The 19,131-nt window shown below is 37.2% G+C and overlaps 1 protein-coding gene across 1 annotated transcript in view; it reads left to right on the top strand.

Moving 5' to 3' along the window:
* LOC142143434 (cytochrome P450 2B11-like) overlaps positions 1-18,450 on the top strand; it is a 34,003-nt gene extending 15,553 nt beyond the window's left edge. The window contains exons 5-10 of the mRNA XM_075201275.1: positions 3,524-3,684; positions 4,000-4,176; positions 10,524-10,665; positions 14,168-14,352; positions 15,767-15,908; positions 17,569-18,450. Coding sequence (XP_075057376.1) covers positions 3,524-3,684; positions 4,000-4,176; positions 10,524-10,665; positions 14,168-14,352; positions 15,767-15,908; positions 17,569-17,747 — 986 coding nt within the window. The 3' untranslated portion in view covers positions 17,748-18,450. The remainder of the gene's footprint in view (positions 1-3,523; positions 3,685-3,999; positions 4,177-10,523; positions 10,666-14,167; positions 14,353-15,766; positions 15,909-17,568) is intronic.
* Positions 18,451-19,131: the final 681 nt, after the last annotated feature.

The following is a 19,131-nucleotide window of genomic DNA, read 5'->3' on the forward strand; positions in this document are numbered from 1 at the left end:
ATATCTAAGCCCCATACATCCACATCTCCAATATCCTAACACAAATCACCAGCCTACTGTCTAAATTACCTTCTTTATTTCTCAAACTACTCTAAACAAGCTTATATTTCTTCCTCTCCCAACTACATTGCATGCTGCTGCTTGGAGGGACTTTTATTTATTATTTTCTTTAAATCTGCTAAATCAGGTAATAGCCATAGGTAAAACACATACGCTTTTACCTTGAAGTTTGGCCTGAATTGCATGTGGTAAAATGTTTACAAACTTTCACACATGGGATTTGATTTGAGGATCGACCCTTCTGGATCTGAGAACTGCATCCGATCTATTATCATTTATAGATCTCTAAAAACACCGATTTATTATCATTTAAGATGTCAAAACTGAGTGCTGATATGGAGAAAGAATGTAAACAGTTGTGATGAATGCAAATATTCAGACATTATGGTTAGTGTTTTTCGAGATTATGGTCTAAACAAGAGTTAATAAAATAAAACTATAAAATGGCCTACTTGCTCTCAAAAATATGAGCTATTATAACTTGTGAACTCATTGTGTGCCAGTACCCCCAGGATTAACTAGATCAAACCTACATCAATGGCATGGAAAATGTTTGTCTTTGATGTCATTATCTTGTCACGGAGATGGGGTTGTTTGTATGCACAGAGACTTGTGTCTCCCAACTACAGGTAAATGTAGCTTATTAGATAAAGATTTACTGAACCATTAAATGCTAAAGATAAGGCAATCTCATGTTTTACTATTTGTCTAAATAGAGAACTCAAAACATAAAAACTATTTATTTTCTGATTCATATTTGGGTATGCCTCTATATCTTTTCATGATCAGCTCAACGAGGCATATCCAAAATGGCAAACTTAAATGCTAGGCCATGGTGACATTACATTAATAAAGTATCATCCTTAATAAAGTACGTGATAGTTCCATATTTCATGTGCAAATGTGCGGAAAGTTCTGACCTGCCTGGTTAAGGCAATTTTATACTTCTAGGATTTGCCCAAGAAATATATTTTCATTTATAAGAATTCCTGACTAAGTGGTTTGTGAATACAGGTCACAAAATAGTCATTAACATACAAGAGCCCTTTTAGTGACCTCATGGTGAAGGGGGGCGGATGGGGAAATAAAGTGTGTTTAAAACTCATGAAAAGCTGTCAGTCTATATGGGGATCAATCTGATTGAGGAGCTATTTGTATTATTGCCATTACCCAGGCTGTCAAATTACATAGATATATGAGAGTGTTATGTGAGTGCAAGAGTTAGTTTCCTTTTGCTATTATTTCTAATGTAAGAAACTGTTTTGCAATGTATTACTGTATAAATAAATTTATGCAAAAGTGGAGCTCAAATATTGTCGAAAGATTAGAGATGTGCATTGACTGTGTGTTTTGGTTTTGGATATGGTTTTGGTTCTAAAACATGTTCGTGTTTTGGTTTTGTGGCAGGGTTTGCCAAAAAATTGTGAAAGTTTTTGTTTTAGTTTTCAATCTTGATGTCATTAAAAATTATGAAAAATATTGTAATTTTGAGTTGTTTTTGCTCCACTATTAATATTTTAGCATCAATATTCATTTGCAGTCATTTATAATGATCCATTGACAATTGTCCCAATTTTCACCAATTTTGGTCGAAGTCTGCACCAAGCTGTCTTAGTGAAGGGTTTTATGACTCTGGCATTGTTGCATTTGGATTTTACAATTCAATTAAAAAAAATAATTAAAATGTATAGTGTTATTATCTCCCTTTCATTGCACCCAAACCTCCTTCGCATTTTCAGACATACTATTACTCTAAATGAATAAATAAATAACCACACGGACACCAATGTAAACTTGGCAAAAGATCACAGTTTTTATTTAAACAAAAATGGTGGTGGAGAGAGCAATGCGAGTCAGCTAACAGCTATTAGCAAAACCAAACAGTGGAAGGTCAACTTGCCATTAAACCACTGGTCCCAGAATATAATCCTTTATGATGTTATGGCAGGGAGTCAAGCGGATACCCTTACCCGGATAATCAGGGACAGGGCAGAGGTCATGGGTCAGCAGCAAGCATCACAAACAGACCAATAGGTTGGGGCTGGCAGCAAACAATGTTAGTCCAGAAGAATGAGGGGCAATCAACAAGCAAGCAGGTTCCATAAAACAAGCAAGGGTCACAACAGGAATCGATCAGAGGTTTCATAGCACCGAGAGCAGGTTAGCTATTGCAGGGCAAAAGCATTGTAACCCGGCAGGGAGGCCTTTTAAATTGATAGTTACCAATCACAAATGGGACCAAGAGCATGCCCCTCACATCCACTCATGAGACAGCAATAATTTAATTACAGCCGCAGGCTCCAGCTGCTTATCACTAGCTGGGACACAGCGGCAGTGTGTGGCGTCCCTGTTGCCCTGATAAAGGCCAGGACGTGAAGGACCAGAAGTGACATCCTGGCTGCCAGGTTAACGGGCAGGACACGGCTGCAATCCGGATACGCTCGAGCCATTACGGGTAACACGGCGGCTCGAGACATCGAGACATACGATTAGCCGGTGCAAAATGTGGTGTCAGTGTGACTACACCCCTTCTTGGGGACTACTTGAGCTGCAAATCCCTGGCAGTCCTCTTTACCCTGGGGGTTGGACAAAGCTTCCTCCGGGGGACTGATTCTTTAGCCCTCCCCATAAATATTTATGAGTGTCCTAGTTTGATTCAGAAGGGCAACATTACCGAACCATTCATCATTAATAATGATACAATGATGGTTTATACATAAACGTAAGGCTAAAGATACAATGACAACTTATATGTAGAAATAAGGGTAATAATAGTGTTTTACATAGAGTTGAGGGTAACGGTACAATGATGACTTATACATCGAGATAAGGGTAACAATACAATGATGGCTTAAACATAGAGATGAGGGCAACAATACAATTATGGCTTTTATATAGACAAGATGCAACAATACAAAGATGGCTTAAATGTAGAGATGAGGGTAACTGCTGCTGTTCAGTTCATGGCACTATTGTGCTATTAACCAATCATTTCATTTTTAGCACATTGATTCATGGACCTTTTTATTAATGGTATTTACAAAAAGACATTTAATAGGCAGATGTCATCATTTACATATGTTCTTGTCGCTTTGGAGCTTAAACTTTAATTCCCCATCACACAGACATACTAGGCTCCATGTTTGTCTGAATCCTACTAACCGTTATATTTTTGGACTGTGTGGAAACCGGAATACCCGGAGTAAACCACATGCAATATTGGGAAGAACATACAAGTCCCACACAGATAGGTAGGGTAGGGATCGAACACACACAAACCCTGTGAGGCAGTATTATTGTGTCACCTTGCAAAACGGTAAATTTAAAAAATAAATTTTGTTCACATTTTTAAAGGCTTTTATACTGAATCGTGAAAAATGATCTCTGCACACTGATTGGCCTTCCTCCAAAACATTTCACTCATTTCTGCATATACCTTTTCATATTTTTCTTCAATTTATAGGAGAACCCTTTAATCATAAGACCATCTTGAATGTCGCTGCAGCCAATATAATTGTGTCCATACTACTCAATCATAGATTTGAATATGATGATCCAAACATATTGCAGCTCATGAGTTTACTTCATGACAATGTACGACTCGCAGGAAAACCTATGGTCATGGTAAGTTATTCTCTTATTGCAATTTAAAAGTTTTTTCAGCTTCGGCTTAATTTGTACATATATTTGCAATAACATATAGTGTTGCTGCTGACCAGGCAGTTTATAGAGTTGGATACACTGAGTGTGTAATGCTCATCAGTCTTGGTCAAATTAAAACAGCCATTACAAAAAGATAACGGCACAAATCCCTATTGTTTATATCAATTCATCTTATTTTAACTCCTATCACAATGTTGGACTATATATGATAAGGAAATGATTTAAACCTTCTGTATACTTTTCAAATTTGTTTAAAATTGCGTCTTTCTTTTAAAGTTATACAATATGTTTCCGTCTGTGATGGGCTGGCTGCCAGGCGCTCACAAAATATTTTTTGAAAACATTAGACAGATACACAGTTTTATGAGAGCCACATTTACAAAACAGAAGGAAGAACTGGATGTGAATAACCAGAGGAATCTGATTGATGCATTCCTGGCTAAGCAGCAAGAGGTATAAATTACTACTTATCTTTTTTAGCATTTATTTATCATAAGTATAAATGTATGTAAAATCATTATTGTCCCAATTTATTTAATATATTTTTTTCTGTGTGTTTACTAAATATTATTTATATAAGATCTGCCCCTAAAATAGTAATCCAAGTCTCTTTGGTGTTAAAATATTGTTTAATTTACAAAACTCTAGTATTGGCATAAATATGTATATTTTTACTTTAACCTTAGATAGTTATCTAAACTGTCACACAATATTATTATTATATGAGGTTTTAATTGTTCATACCAGTGGTAATCGTAACGATTACCACAACCCGAGAACCAGGATACCTACAAAGAAACACAGATTAGAAAAAAAACTACATCAATCTAAACAGACTTACCTACAAAGCAATGCTGCACATTTCCGATGGCTGGATGATGCGGACCGCATGTAATTCCGAACACAGACCTCTCCTGCAGATGAGTTCCACGAACAGTGTGACCTAGATAATGGTTCATTTAAAGCGGCAATGTCGGGACCCCACAGGTTAAGTGTTGATTTCAACACTTAATCAAAGGCCGGAGAGGTCTGTGTTCAGAATTACTTGCGGTCAGCATCATCAATTCTCGTTGTCGGGGTTGTGGTACTCGGAAAAATGTACCCAACCCGTTCATATAGTTCTATAACTTATTCCCCTGTATTACTAACTTTTTTTTAATTCTATTCAATATTTTCTTACAAAATTTCAACAGTAGTGGCATACACTTTAATACAAAATAGATAATCAATAATATTCCTAATATAAAGAGAAGGCATTTTCCAAATGAATGCATCAATGATTGAAACCTGGAAACCAGTTTTTTGGATCTAACCACAAAAACCATGTGTCTACTGCAGATAGTGTCATGTTATGTATCTTAACAACAATTCTTAGAAACAATTGTAACAATTGTGTAAGTATCTTTGCAAAATCTTTCTTCATTTTCACTACTTCATCCATATAATTATAAATAATCTCCTCTGGATTATCATAGTCATTTGTCAGATAAGTACAGCACTGACAGATAATCCCCCTGTTTTGAGTGTCCCAGCCCCCCCCCAAGAGCCTTATTCCAGCTCTGGTCATACTTTAGTGGTTTTTGCATTGATTCCAATCCTGCCTTTTGCCTTCTACTTTGCACTGGTCCCATCCTCAGATCACTTTGTTGAACATACGGTCAGCCCCCATTGCACTGACAATATCATCATCATCATTTATTTATATAGCGCCACTAATTCCGCAGCGCTGTACAGAGAACTCACTCACATCAGTCCCTGCCCCATTGGAGCTTACAGTCTAAATTCCCTAATATATACACACACACACACACACATACATATACACACACCCACACACACAGAGGGAGACACTAGGGTCAATTTGATAGCAGCCAATTAACCTACTAGTATGTTTTTGGAGTGTGGGAGGAAACCAGAGCACCCGGAGGAAACACACGCAAATATGGGGAGAACATACAAACTCCTCACAGATAAGGCCATGGTCGGGAATCAAACTCATGACCCCAGCGCTGTGAGGCAGAAGTGCTAACCACTAAGCCACCGTGCTGCCCAAAACTTAAAAAACACTTGTAAAAGCATTTGTTCAAAATTATTTTAAATATGTGTCTAGATAACAAAAAGCATTAACAATCTAATGTGTGACATACAACATGCTGCGTATACCAAGCACAGAGCCTAAGCTTAGCACAAAATTAAGCACGGCTACTCATTAAGGGGAGGACGGACAAGGGTTAGCATTCATTAGCCAAACAGCGTTCTTATATCATTAATCCTGCCTCCTTTGCACTTAGTATATCATCAAAACACCCTTGGAATAGCTCTCCCCTTCACTTACACCATTGTCTGCCAATCCTCCCTGCACTGTTACTAATTCAAACCACCACGAATCACTGGGCAATAAACAAGTTTGAGCACTGAGGTATAGACCAGTTGCAGATAATGCAGAACGATTCATGTATTTGTACACAGGACTGGCAGCCTTTTCCCTGCATTGCCGTAGTAATGACCCAATGTTTATTAAGTCATCACATCTAGCTTTTCCTAAATGTAACTACAACCATATTCCAGTAGTTCTAAATCCTGCCTACTTTTGTGTTGGCCCCACCTACAGTTGATTTGGTCCCATCCAGACGAGGCCACTTCAAGAATTTAAGTTCCCAATCCGCCCCTGGGCAGAGGTACCTCTAACGTCAGTTGTGGAACAGCGGAATCAGCAGCAGTTGGTCTAGGGACTAACATTCTTCTTGTAGGCAACAGTGTAATAGAATCCTATGTTTTAGCTGCTCTTCACTGTTTATTTTTATTATTTGCTTGCAGTACTGTATTGTATGATTGCCCTGTTGCTGGATCATACAATTGAACTGGCTGTCTGTCCTCTCGCATTTTGACTGTATCAGATTTACTAGGGCAAACTTGTAAACCCTTCACAGAACCCTGCTCATCTACAACCCCTGCGCCATCTGGTGGCAATGCTGATGCTGCAACAACACCGATTAACAATCTGCATTTGAAAAACCCTGTTAATTGCTATTGCCATTTGATTTTCTGTAAGTAAATTCTCGGATTCACTTTCTGTGCTAGAATAAATCTCCATTTTTTTTAAATTCTGCTAATGGAGATGCAGAGTTGCAGATTGAAATGGTTGGTATGGCATACTTGCCAACTCTCCCGGAATGTCCGGGAGACTCCTGAAATCTGGGTAGGTCTCCCAGACTCCTGGGGGAGCAGGCAAGTCTCCTGCATCCCACAAGTTGTTAGTCAAAATAACGCGATTCGCGGTGAATTGCGTCATTTTTGACCCCGCCCACACAACAAAATGACTGTTTCCGTCGCGGGGGGTGTGACCAAAATGATGCGATTCATTGCACACCGCCCACTCACGCCCTCCAGTCATGCCCCCTGTCCAGGATCTCCCGGATTTCAGCATGTGAAAGTAGGCAGGTATGTGGTATGGGGGAGGAGATATTCCCGTCTGTGTCAGTACAGACATAAACGTTTCAAACTCACCCAAGTGAGAATTAGGTGACTGTAAAACACGGTTTAAAGTTTCTAATGGCTTCCAATGCTTTGCTTCTGCTCTCCACAATGCCAAACAAACTTTGTTTTCTCATCTTTCAATATCTGTTTATGTGCACTTGGAAACTGCTCATCACAATGATTATTCATATTCATCCATTCTTGCACAAATTGCATAGCCTCTTCCTAATATTTATTGCACGTTCCATAATTTGCAGTTCCTTCCAGGAACTGTTTGCTATCTGAACCTCTATAGACAATCCATTTCCCATAATTCACTGAGGGCCTGATTCATTAAGGAAGACATTTTTTGCTTAAGTCTCCTGGACAAAACCATGTTAAAATGAAAGGGGTGAAAATTAGTTTTCTATTTTGCACAAAAGTTAAATACTGACTGTTTTTTTATGTAGCACACATATATTAACTTTAAATTTCAGTGTACAAATAAGCTATCAAATATTTGTGTGCTACATGACATCCAGTATTTAACTTATGTGCAAAATAGAAAACTAATTTTCACCCCTTTCATTTTAAGCCTCAATCTACACAGTTTAGTCACTTTTTATCGTTATCTCTTAACATCCTCAACACTTATTATCACAATAGTCATTCATACATAATCTTGATAAGCAATTCACAAAGTAGCTTTGTGAATAGCTTAAATAAGGCATATTCAAATAAAGCACCCACACTCCAATAACAGAACAATATAAAATGTACTGTTTAGCAAAGTGCAAGTCAGAAATATGTAACACATTAAACCCTAGCTTTTAAATTGTGAACAGTTACTAAAAACAACAACCAACAATTAGAATTTATATTTCTGCAATACAATTTCAATGGAAAAACAAAAACAGGCACTGTCTGCAAACAACACAAGGTGTACTGTACATTTAGCAAAATAATATTTTTCTTGCCTCCTTTTACAAAATGGTGATGTCTACTTTTCCACCTTGTATCTTAAGAGACCTGCTTTAACTAAACAATTGACTACCTGTTTTCCTTTGCCTGTTTCCGAATATTCTCTGTCTTCTCTTAGTCTTCACCCATGGTTTGTTTTTGGGCATCTTGTCCTCAACTATATGCTTCTTTACTGGTTTGCTTTTTGTATACAACATAAGTGTACCATACTCCCAGACTCTATACCTCATCGCTACCTAGTAACTAAGATAACATTTTACTACTTTGAGTTTAAGTCCTGGGGCATCTCAATACCTGTGAAAATATCACTCTCTATGGGAAAGGCAGCTTGCCATAGGTGAAGACCTCTCTCACGTCCTGTTCTAAAAGTTTATCTTAGTATCCAATTGGAGCCATTACAGAGAGCTTAGATTTAATAGTGACCCAGATCCAAGTGCCAGACTGCAAGTACACAGTGACCCAGGGATTGGCTGTGAAATTATACATTGGGAACTGTCAGGCACCCCCTAGTTCAGATTAATATAAAGTGCACATTCGCACCCACATAAACCTTACTATTTATCGATGCAAGCATAGGTGAGGTTGCACTGGAACATCGACTGGAAGGGCTTGGAAAACATTTAAAAGCCTGGGGAGGATGCTCCTTTTTAGTGCTTCTGATCCAAGAGATCAGAAGTAACCACTTTTTAATTCCATAAAGTATAAATCACCAGTGACTTCACACATGTAAGCAATGAGCCAACACATCATCATTGTGAAGATACTGTTTTTTCTGGCCCGTTTCTACCCCATTCACACTGGTTGGCCACCCAGGGGTGCCATACTATGCCAGTGAAGCCTACCCAGTACCTTCTAGGGTTCCTAACGTCACTCAGGCAAATGCAGTTAGAAAGTAAAACAATACATTTATTGTAATAAAATCACTAGAATATTATGTACACACAGTAAATAAATGCCAGGCAGATTTGCAACATCATCTGTCCCTTTACCCACTAGCTTAAATAGTTAGTCACCTGGCTGTCCTGACTTGAAGCCCCATGGATCTCCAGATATAGTCTACTGGTAGAGAACGGCAACTCAACACCAGACCTTGCACCTTTCAGGAATCAATCCACAGATTGAACAACCCTCCCCCATGGAGTGACTCCTTATATCCAGGGTTAAATTTCCAAAGTGCTTTCCCCTCCCTGGTCAACCCCTTGTCTCTCTCTCTCTCTCTTAAACATTGTTGGGTGCTGGATCAGGGGGTTGGAGGGGGATTGGGGATAAGCTGTGCTTCCACAGGAGCTCCCCTGCTAGGTTGAAGACAAAATGTCTGGACTAGTCCTGTGGAGGACAATGCATACTAATTGGCCTTCCCCACGTCCAGATATAGGATATCAGTCAGCTCCACAGCTGTGTCCTGGAACTTGATCCTTACCCATATCCCACCTGGCTTGACTTTAAGAACAATGAATAACAGCTTTATACACTAAACAATATACAATATACATATTTACAATGAGCTACATTGTCCCTTTATCCACATGTAATTAGACACTGTATTTGTACTCTGGTGCGCTGGGTAACATAAACAGAGATATACACAGTACATGTTTTAAAGCTAAACATTTTGTGAGAAATGAGGGACAGGCTGGTTGAGGGGATATCAAGCTCGTTCGTCACAGTCATCATTTATTTATATAGCGCACGCAGATTCCGAAACACTTTACAATTGGGAACACACATAAATAAAACAATACTGGGTACTACATACAGAGAGGCAAGAGAGCCCTGCCCGCAAGCTTACAATTACATATTATACCCACAATAATAATTGATCTGTTTTGCATTTTTGGCTCCTACATTGTAAGCATATCAGCCTTTCTAATATGCAGGATAATTTCACCCAAAACTCAAAATTCTGTCTCCGATGAAATATTATATGTGAAACTCTGTCCCTAATGTTACTTACTTGGGGTCTAGCAATTAGGTTTTCTAGTAGGACGTCTGACATAATACACCCCATCTGCTCTCCCATTTCATGCATCTTTTCACAGGCAATGTGTTTTCCATAGATACTTCATTTAAAGCTGGAATAAAAAAGTTGAAATGTGTTTTCTAAATACACCAACTACCTCAAGAGTTACCATTCTGTAGTTGATTAACTGACAACATTTTAAAACCATATTTCATAGAACTCTTTAATTATTTCCAAAATCTACATTTAGTAATGCAAAAGAGGCTATGTACAATTTTTCATAAAATAAATATCACTATTGGTTCTACTATAAAGTTCATAACTTGGCAGTTGCCATTTGTAATGATAAATGTTTTATAGTAAATAGTATTCAGCATAATGATGTTCTATTTTTATTATGTAGGGGAAGCCAGAATCCGCTCTGTATTTCCACGATGACAACCTGGTTGCACTGATGGTGGATCTATTTGGTACTGGAATGGAGAAAACCTCTACCACTCTGAGATGGGGCCTTCTGTTTATGATAAAACATCCAGATATCCAAAGTGAGAAATGTATATACAGTATATGGGATAATGCACTCATACTGTGAAATACAAGGATATGAGAAGTCACCTGAGAGTGCTGTCCCAATATAAAAGCATAAGGCCGCTGGGTGAGTTTGGTATCCTATGGGGACTTCTCATATTTTTATATTTAAAAATAGGGGATGCATTACTACTCATAATACATACATAGCAGCTTCTGATACAGGAATAAATTATTGAAGTATTTTTAGGTTATTTTATTAGATTGTGTTTTGGTATAATTATTGTTTAACTATGTATTTTTTTAAGGAAAAGAAGGAAATTTTTCACACAGCTGATTGTGATACAATTGTATCTGCGATAGTCTTTTTGGGGGAGGGGATGGCTCCAGGGCTGGTGCTGGCAGTGTAATCTTCTTGTTGGAAGAATGGAATAAAATAGAGAAGCTCTCTCTAGATATTGTTCAAGAACCCTGTATGAAAAGTGTAACTGTATTTTATGCAACCCTTTGAGATATGTTGTAACATAGCTGCCATAATGAAAGATATTATTATTTTTGACTAGTAAAGAAGAGATTTTCAAAATGTTCGGCAAAATGTTCACCCCGTTCTGCATTTGGCTACTGAATTTTACACATTTCTTCAGCTGAAGATTTTCCTAAAATGTTCTGCCCAGCATTCCCCCAACCATATTTGTTCTGCCTGGAATTTAAACCTTAGCACAGAGCAGAATAATTTGGCTGCAAATCTTCCCAGAAGGTTTCAACATAAACAGTAATGAAAAAGTACAAGGTACATAAACAGCAATAAAAATAAAACTCTTAATTGGCCACTAAATGTTAGGTGGGAAATTTAGAAGACAAAGAGAAAGTTGATTGTGTTCATTTTTTTTTTTTTTTAATCTATATTTACAAAAGAAAAAGATAATGCTAGAAAATGGGGTATGGAGCAGTAGTATGTACACTAAAAAATGTTTCCTGTCTAATGTTGGAAGATGTGAAGTTGCACCTAAACAAGATTAAGATAGATAAAGCACTTGGTCCTCATGGAACCCACCCATGTGTACTAAAAAAACTAAGTTCAGTAATTGTTAGATCACCACCACCATTTTAAAAAGGGAATAAAATCAGAACCAGGAAATGAGCCTGAATTTGGGTAAATTATTTGAATCGATTCTGAGGATTGTGATTCTGCAATATTTTGTTGGGAATAACATAGAATCAATAAGGTTTCATGAACAACACCTCATCATGCCTTACACATTTGATTAATTTTAATGATGAGATACATTTCAATTTTGATCTTGGTAGTACACTTGATGTAATATTCATTGATTCTTCAAAAGTGTTTAATACTGTTTCCCATAGTTTTGTGCACATAACAAGGAGAGCACTAGATCTCTCTTGGGACCTTGGATATTCCAGTCAGCCCTACAACCGGGGTGTTCTATTTTAAATTCTTTCTATCTCAACACTATTTTTTTAATACTTCGCCCATGTACCATTTTGGTTGAACACTCATTTATGTTTTTAATATATACCAATAAAACTTATGTATCAATGTCACACGAGATTCTCACCTTGATTGCTTACTAGGTCATTTTTTTCCTCCTTTGTACATTAGCATTTATAAGCATTATTAAGTTTGAGAAAATCATTCAGTGTATACTGGAATATAATTTTAACTTCAAATTTGATACTTATTTTATATTTGCCACATCTAGTGTGATTACTATGTCATTTTTTTATGTGATTTTTATATATTCATTTTAGATTAAGATTTGTAATAAATTATCATATGCAGATATTTCTTTAACCAGCCCTCTCTTGTTTATTAGCTGTTTTGATTGTATAACAGGTAAACTACATGTTAATGCTGTAGTAGTGGTTCAGTGAAGCACCAAAATATAGTCATTAGCGCCTATTTTTGCTTTGTGTGCTTCTCTAGTAATCAATGAGACTGGTTATTAAATTGTCATTAGCACATTTGCCACACTATCAGGATGGTCCACCCATTTTAGCACTCTTTAACACTACTTATACATTAAATCTAAAACAATTTAGTAAACTGATTTGAAAAAGGTCTTATGCTAGTTGACGGAAAGCTGAGTGACAGGTGACAGCTACAAAGGCAAATAAAATCTTAGGGTGCATAAAAATGGGAATAAAGACATATGCAAACCTAGTATTATCACTCCAAAAACATACTGATAGGTTAATTGGCTGCTTTCAAATTGACCCTAGTCTGCCTGTCTGTCTGTGTGTGTTAGGGAATTTAGACTGCAAGACCCAATGGGGCAGGGACTGATGTGAGTGAGTTCTCTGTACAGCGCTGCGGAATTAGTGGCGCTATATAAATAAATGGTGATGATGATGATGATCATTGTATAAGTCACTAATTAGACCATGTGTTAAGTATGCAGTACAGTTTGCTGTAAGAAGAACATATGAGAACTAACAAGCTGAACACTTGCACTTCTCTTGCTAGGGAATCTGTGTGATACTGCCCTGACCTTCAAGTACTTGTAATATTTGATCTCTCTTCAAATATTTAAGGACGCGGTTGACTGTAAAACATAATGGCTGTCTTATGCTAAATAACTCACATCCTATTTAGTAATTTAAACAACTTTTTTGTTATCCCCATAGGTAAAGTTTCTATAGATGCCCCTAAACCTTACAATAAAGTAGGACATCTGGTGGCTTCAAAAAGTGGTATATAATGGTATAAGGTGTAAAGAACATAGATATATTTGAGGACCCATAAATGAAACCAGTAGCAGTGACATGCTTGGTAGAGACAACTCTGGTAGTTTTCCATATGAGCAGCACGGTGACTTAGTGGTTAGCCCTTCTGCCTCACAGCGCTGGGATCATGAGTTTGATTCCAGACCATAGACTTATCTGTGGGGAGTTGTATGTTCTCCCAGTGTTTCCTCCTGGTGCTCCGGTTTCCTCCCATACTCCAAAAACATACTGGTAGGTTAATTGGCTGCTGACAAAAATTAACCCTAGTGGGTTTGTTGGGGAATTTAAACTGTAAGCTAAAATGGGACAGGGACTGATTGACAAATATTCTCTGTACAGTATTTATGATAATATATAAATAAATGATGATTATGATATATTATTTGAGAAAGAGCAACATACACCTGAATGATCATAGTCTACAAAGTTACTGTATATAATAGCAAAGCTAGTGTCTTATAAAGTAATGCTTATGATGTAATTGACAAGCATGCTGTTAATGGTATATAAAGAAATATATCCATTTATCTTATACTATGTGTGTATACTGAGAGACCATTGTATATTACTTCATGCAAAGCACTGGTGACTTATGGCAAGTTAATTTTGATGTGTGGCGAATAGATATTCCTTAAAGGAAAACCAGAAAATTACTGATTTAACTTCGGATGTGTTTACTGTAGCTTTTAGTAGAAATAAGAACTCTTCATTGTGTTTGTAGGCTATGAATATGTGACATGTATTATTATTTATATAATATGTCTTTTTGGACAGAAAAAGTGCAAAATGAAATTGAAAGAGTGATTGGATCAGCTCAACCTCAAATAGAGCATAGGAAGCAAATGCCGTACACAGAGGCGGTCATTACTGAAATTCAGCGGTTTGGTGATATCATACCGGCTAATGCCCCACATGCAACTTCTCAAGATGTTACATTCAAAGGCTATTTTATTCCAAAGGTGAGTGTCACATTTATCATACACAGCATATCAGGAACGGAGCTAGGTTCAGTATTGGATGTCCACTGCAAGATTCTTAATGAGTTATATACTGCTACAAATATGTTAAAAGAAATACACATGCGCTACTATTAATATAGTAAAAATAAAAGAGTTGATGTGAAAGAAAATGCGCGTGCAAAGATAAAGGCTCAATATGAGCCAAACACGGCATGTAAAGGAATTAGTAAAACTTTCTCCTCCACTTAAGAGCAGAAAAAGGCAGTTAACTCCCCTTTATCTCTCTGTGTAGACCTAAAGGCTCTTAAAGAAACCCTTATCATGAAAGCAATGCATAAACCAATTCCATCTACAGACAGTAGAGTAGAGATGTCAGAGATTCCTGTCTGCCCCTCATGTGGAATGCTCAAGGATAACAACACATAATTGCCCATTATTACATGTATTCAGTGCCATTTTATGTAACCTCTAATCTGGAGGAGAGAAGCAAAAAAACTAGTAACCTGCGAGTTGCTGGTCTCTGTACTGCTCTTCGTGCTGTCTCTCACCATAGATGAGGTATAGTGCATTGCAGAGAACAGTGTGCCATGTCCAAGGATTAATTACAGCATATCTGCACTCTTGTCAATTACAAAGCATATTGATTTGTATAATACCATTTTCACTGGATATACAGTTTCTAGAGGATTTACTGATGTGCCAATGATTAGAATGAAAGTAAAAGTGATATGTGTGAAGGCACCAAACTTAATGTATGAGGTGACTAGTTACATTTACATAATGTACAATAGGTAGATATTCCATTTAATAGATAATTGATCCTTTATAAATACTTGCGTGGTGTTGCCTCTTCTCACAAATAACAAGTGAAGACATCCAAATTGGATTGCTGTGCTGTAAGCACTGGATGACAGCCCACTGGCTCTCAGTAATTACTCAGTAAAGCCTGTAACACTCACCCACTTTCAGTACTTCGTGTAAGCAAAGTTGACTTACCCAGAGTGCTCTGGGATACAAGAAAACGTTTTCTTTTAGAGAGAGAGAGATATGCTCTCCTCCATGAAGATGTAGGGGAATCATATAGGAAACGGTTTCCCTAATATTTGGGAGAAGGTATGGAAAGAAATTGTGAGTGAGTGTGGCTTGATGAAGTATGTATCAAGTGGAGGGGACAAGGCAATGACTTCATTAGCATATAAGTTTGCGATCATCAGTCAAAGCACTGCTTGCATTCCTTGTGATCTTGTTGTATAGGGTTGGCCAAAAATATCTGTTTCATTTGGCAATTCACATATATGGTCAATTTGGCTACGGACTTCGTCTTTCAACCTTACGTCTTGAAAATGAAGTCTGCCAATGTATGGGATCAATAAAAATAATCTTGTTTTTTAACTATATAATTTTTTTTTCCCAGGGGACCACTGTTTTCCCACTGTTGACCTCTGTACTAAAAGATCCTGCCTATTTTGAAAAACCAGAAGAATTTTACCCAGAACATTTTCTCACTTCAGAAGGACATTTAAAAAAGAATGAAGCATTTATACCTTTCTCAATAGGTAACACTAATTCTGAAAAGATTAAGAGAAATTGTTGATGAAACTTAGGTCTTGGAAAGGAGATTTTTTACTTGACTGGTCTGTGGTAAAATTTTTCCTGTTTTGTCAACCTCTCTATGGAGAACACTCCCAGCCCGAGAGAAGAAACTTGATATTATCCAATATTTTAATTAGAGAGGATGAACATACTGATTAATCTGTTTACATACTGAGAGCGATCACACATCTTTCTATCGAGCTGTGCTACTGCAGAGGCTGCCAAACACTCACTGGGTTCTCATTGTGCTTGTGAGAAATTATAGGTGTTATGCACCTATATTACTCTATAGCACATGCTGTTCAGTTTCTGGGTACACGGTTACTTTTAGTTTCTGATATTTTGACTCTGTTTTACTCCTGAATTTGACTGTTATCTGTCTTTCCTGAACTTGGTTTTAGATTCCATCATCTTCATCATCATCATCATCTCATTAAACGAGCAATTAAATGCTAGGAGCTCAATAATTAAGAAAACAGCCAATGTTCCCAAATAAGCCCAAGGGGCAAATGTATCAAATAGCAATTTCTGGAATTTGCTGATATCCGGCGACTATTCATGGTAAATTTAAAACTTGCCTTTTAAAGCTAGTGCCGATTTAAATTTACCATGCAAAGTCGCCGATATCGGCCGTTCGCAAAAATCGCTATTTGATACATTTACCCCCAAGACTCCAATATTCCTTAAAGGAACTACATAGAAAAATGTGCTCCAACTGAATATGATACCAAGTCGAAACTGTCTGTGTTCTTTAAGGTGATGATTAGACTTTTGTATAAAAAATGTTTGTTATCATTCAAAAAATGGATAGTATGTACTTTAGGCTAGAAGAAACAAGTTCCAAATAATTCTAGTATGTAATCCGTATATTGATCGTAAAACAGGAATTTGAACAACTCACTTTTTGGTGTCTCTCTGCTGGTAACTAGCGTGTCAGCTTCTAATCTTCACAGGTGACCACCTGATTCAAAGGAGCAGGCCAATCAGCTATTCGTGCAGTAGCCGTAGACAATGTAAAAAGGTTCCATTTGGATCCAACAGTATAAGGCTCACTTGTGGTTACTTCCAATGGCACTGTAGAGAAACAGGTGACGCGTTTCGTCCACTGCTTGTGGACTTTTTACAGCCATGATTTGCATTTGAACAAAGATGCATCTGCACGATTCCGTTTCCACGTCTGTATTTCGAATTGCATCTTAAGACACGTGTAACCTTAAATCTAGCAATATAGATGCAGTCAGAGCAAATATGCATCATTCATAAACATCAACTACGAGACTTGCACCTGGTTTATGTAGGTTCAAAGTTTCTCATAGCTAGTGTATTTCAAGACCTGTTTCACTCAAAATAAGATGCATCTTATGCATCTTAACTTGTATATGTTCCCATATATTATTCCCATTAAAATAAATAAAATAATTTTTTTTTACTCAAAATCTGTTCTGGAAAAAAAAAACTATATGCAACATTCGCTTGAGTAGAATTCTAGATTATCGAATGCAGAACTAAAGAATGTGAAAAATTGTTTCATTACCTGAGGAAATAAACTAATTGTTAAAATGTGTTGAATATACACTGTAGCATTTAGCTGCTATTAATGTTTCCTATTTGTGTTTTTTCTAGGTAAAAGAAGCTGTGCTGGGGAAAACATGGCTAAAATTGAGCTATTTCTGTTTTTCACAACGCTGCTGCAAAACTTCACATTCCAGCTTCCTCCTGGAGCTAAACTGGATTTCACTCCTACAACCGCTTCTATTAATGCCCCACAACCTTATGAAATCTGTGCTATACCTCGCAGCTAGAACATGTTTTCAGACAAGTTCATTTGAAACATATGTCATAATTGTTTAGAATTTGCAGCATCTAAAGAGGATTTATATAACAGTGTCTGGTAACATTTTAGAAGTTAAATATTCATTTTATTAAGTTTAAAAAATATTTCCTTCCATACCTCTAATGTTGCAGCAACTGGCAATGAATTTGAATTAGTGTTTTTTACTTAGATGTATAAATGTTAATTGTTATGGCAAATAATACTGCAGAGCATTCTACTCTTCTTCAGCCATGTTATGCAGGAAGAATGTTTAGCCAAGTATGTTATATAATACAATGGTAAGGAGGGAACATGTGAGGTGCAAAGAGAAACTAAGGGATAGATTTATCAAACCTTTTGAAAAGCCCATAGCAACCAATCAGATTCTAGCTATCATTTTCTGTGCTGTACTAGATACATGATTGCTACAATCCAATTGGCTGCTATGAACAACACCTCCAATTTTCATTTTTTGAAGGTTTGGTAAATCTACCCCTAAGAATGAAGAGTCATGGACCCCTTGTGCCACTTCTTTGCGCAATCGAAATTCTTCTGGGATTTAATGGAATAGACAACCCTTGATAAATATGTAACCATAGAAAATTCCTCAGCTCTTGTGTGTTCATTATCATGTGCTTGTTTTTTTTGCTTTTTTTTTTATACATTTTACTGTATTTTATACTTTGATAATAATAAATGAATATATTGTTTGTATTTGCTCACATCTGGTCCCGAAGACTTTTTTTAAACTTTTCTCTTAGCACATAGTCATTAAAGTCTCTTCATCATTTATTTTCTTAGATAGATTACTAAGGGCGGTATAACATAACACTGGCATTTTTTTTTGTGTGTCACTAACCAAATATTATTTCAAATACATGAATGGTTATGGATGTCAGGCTGTCACACCAGCAATTTTGTAGCTTATGTCAGTCGGAAAGCTGTATGAAGAGCTAGAAGTTCCTGCAATCTTTTATCCATAGACCCAGATCCAGTACCTCATGGCCAGACCCCTTGGGTGGCGACATATACTGGCAGTGCTGCAATCGACTAGTTACTCAGTCCCATCATGGACCAAGAAGAAACAATAGTGGATATGGACATTGACAGGAGGCAAATTTAGCCCTTGCCTCTAAAGTCTGTAGGCCCAGGAGTATACTTCCCAAGGGGAAAAACATGAGTGTGGAAGAGAGAAACCATGACATTGGCAGTCATGGTTTTAATTTGGAAGATGCAACTTGGAGAAAGTAGATTGCCTGCTCCACTGCCTTGTCTCTTTCCGGGTCTTGGGGTATGGCAGAAAGAGAGTCCCCCATAGGAGAGAGCTGCAGGGGATGTAGTGTCAGTGGAGGTGAGCCAAGTTTCTGTAAAAT

This window comes from Mixophyes fleayi, chromosome 3 (genome assembly GCF_038048845.1).
Source record: "Mixophyes fleayi isolate aMixFle1 chromosome 3, aMixFle1.hap1, whole genome shotgun sequence".
In the NCBI taxonomy this organism is placed as follows: Eukaryota; Metazoa; Chordata; class Amphibia; order Anura; family Limnodynastidae; genus Mixophyes; species Mixophyes fleayi.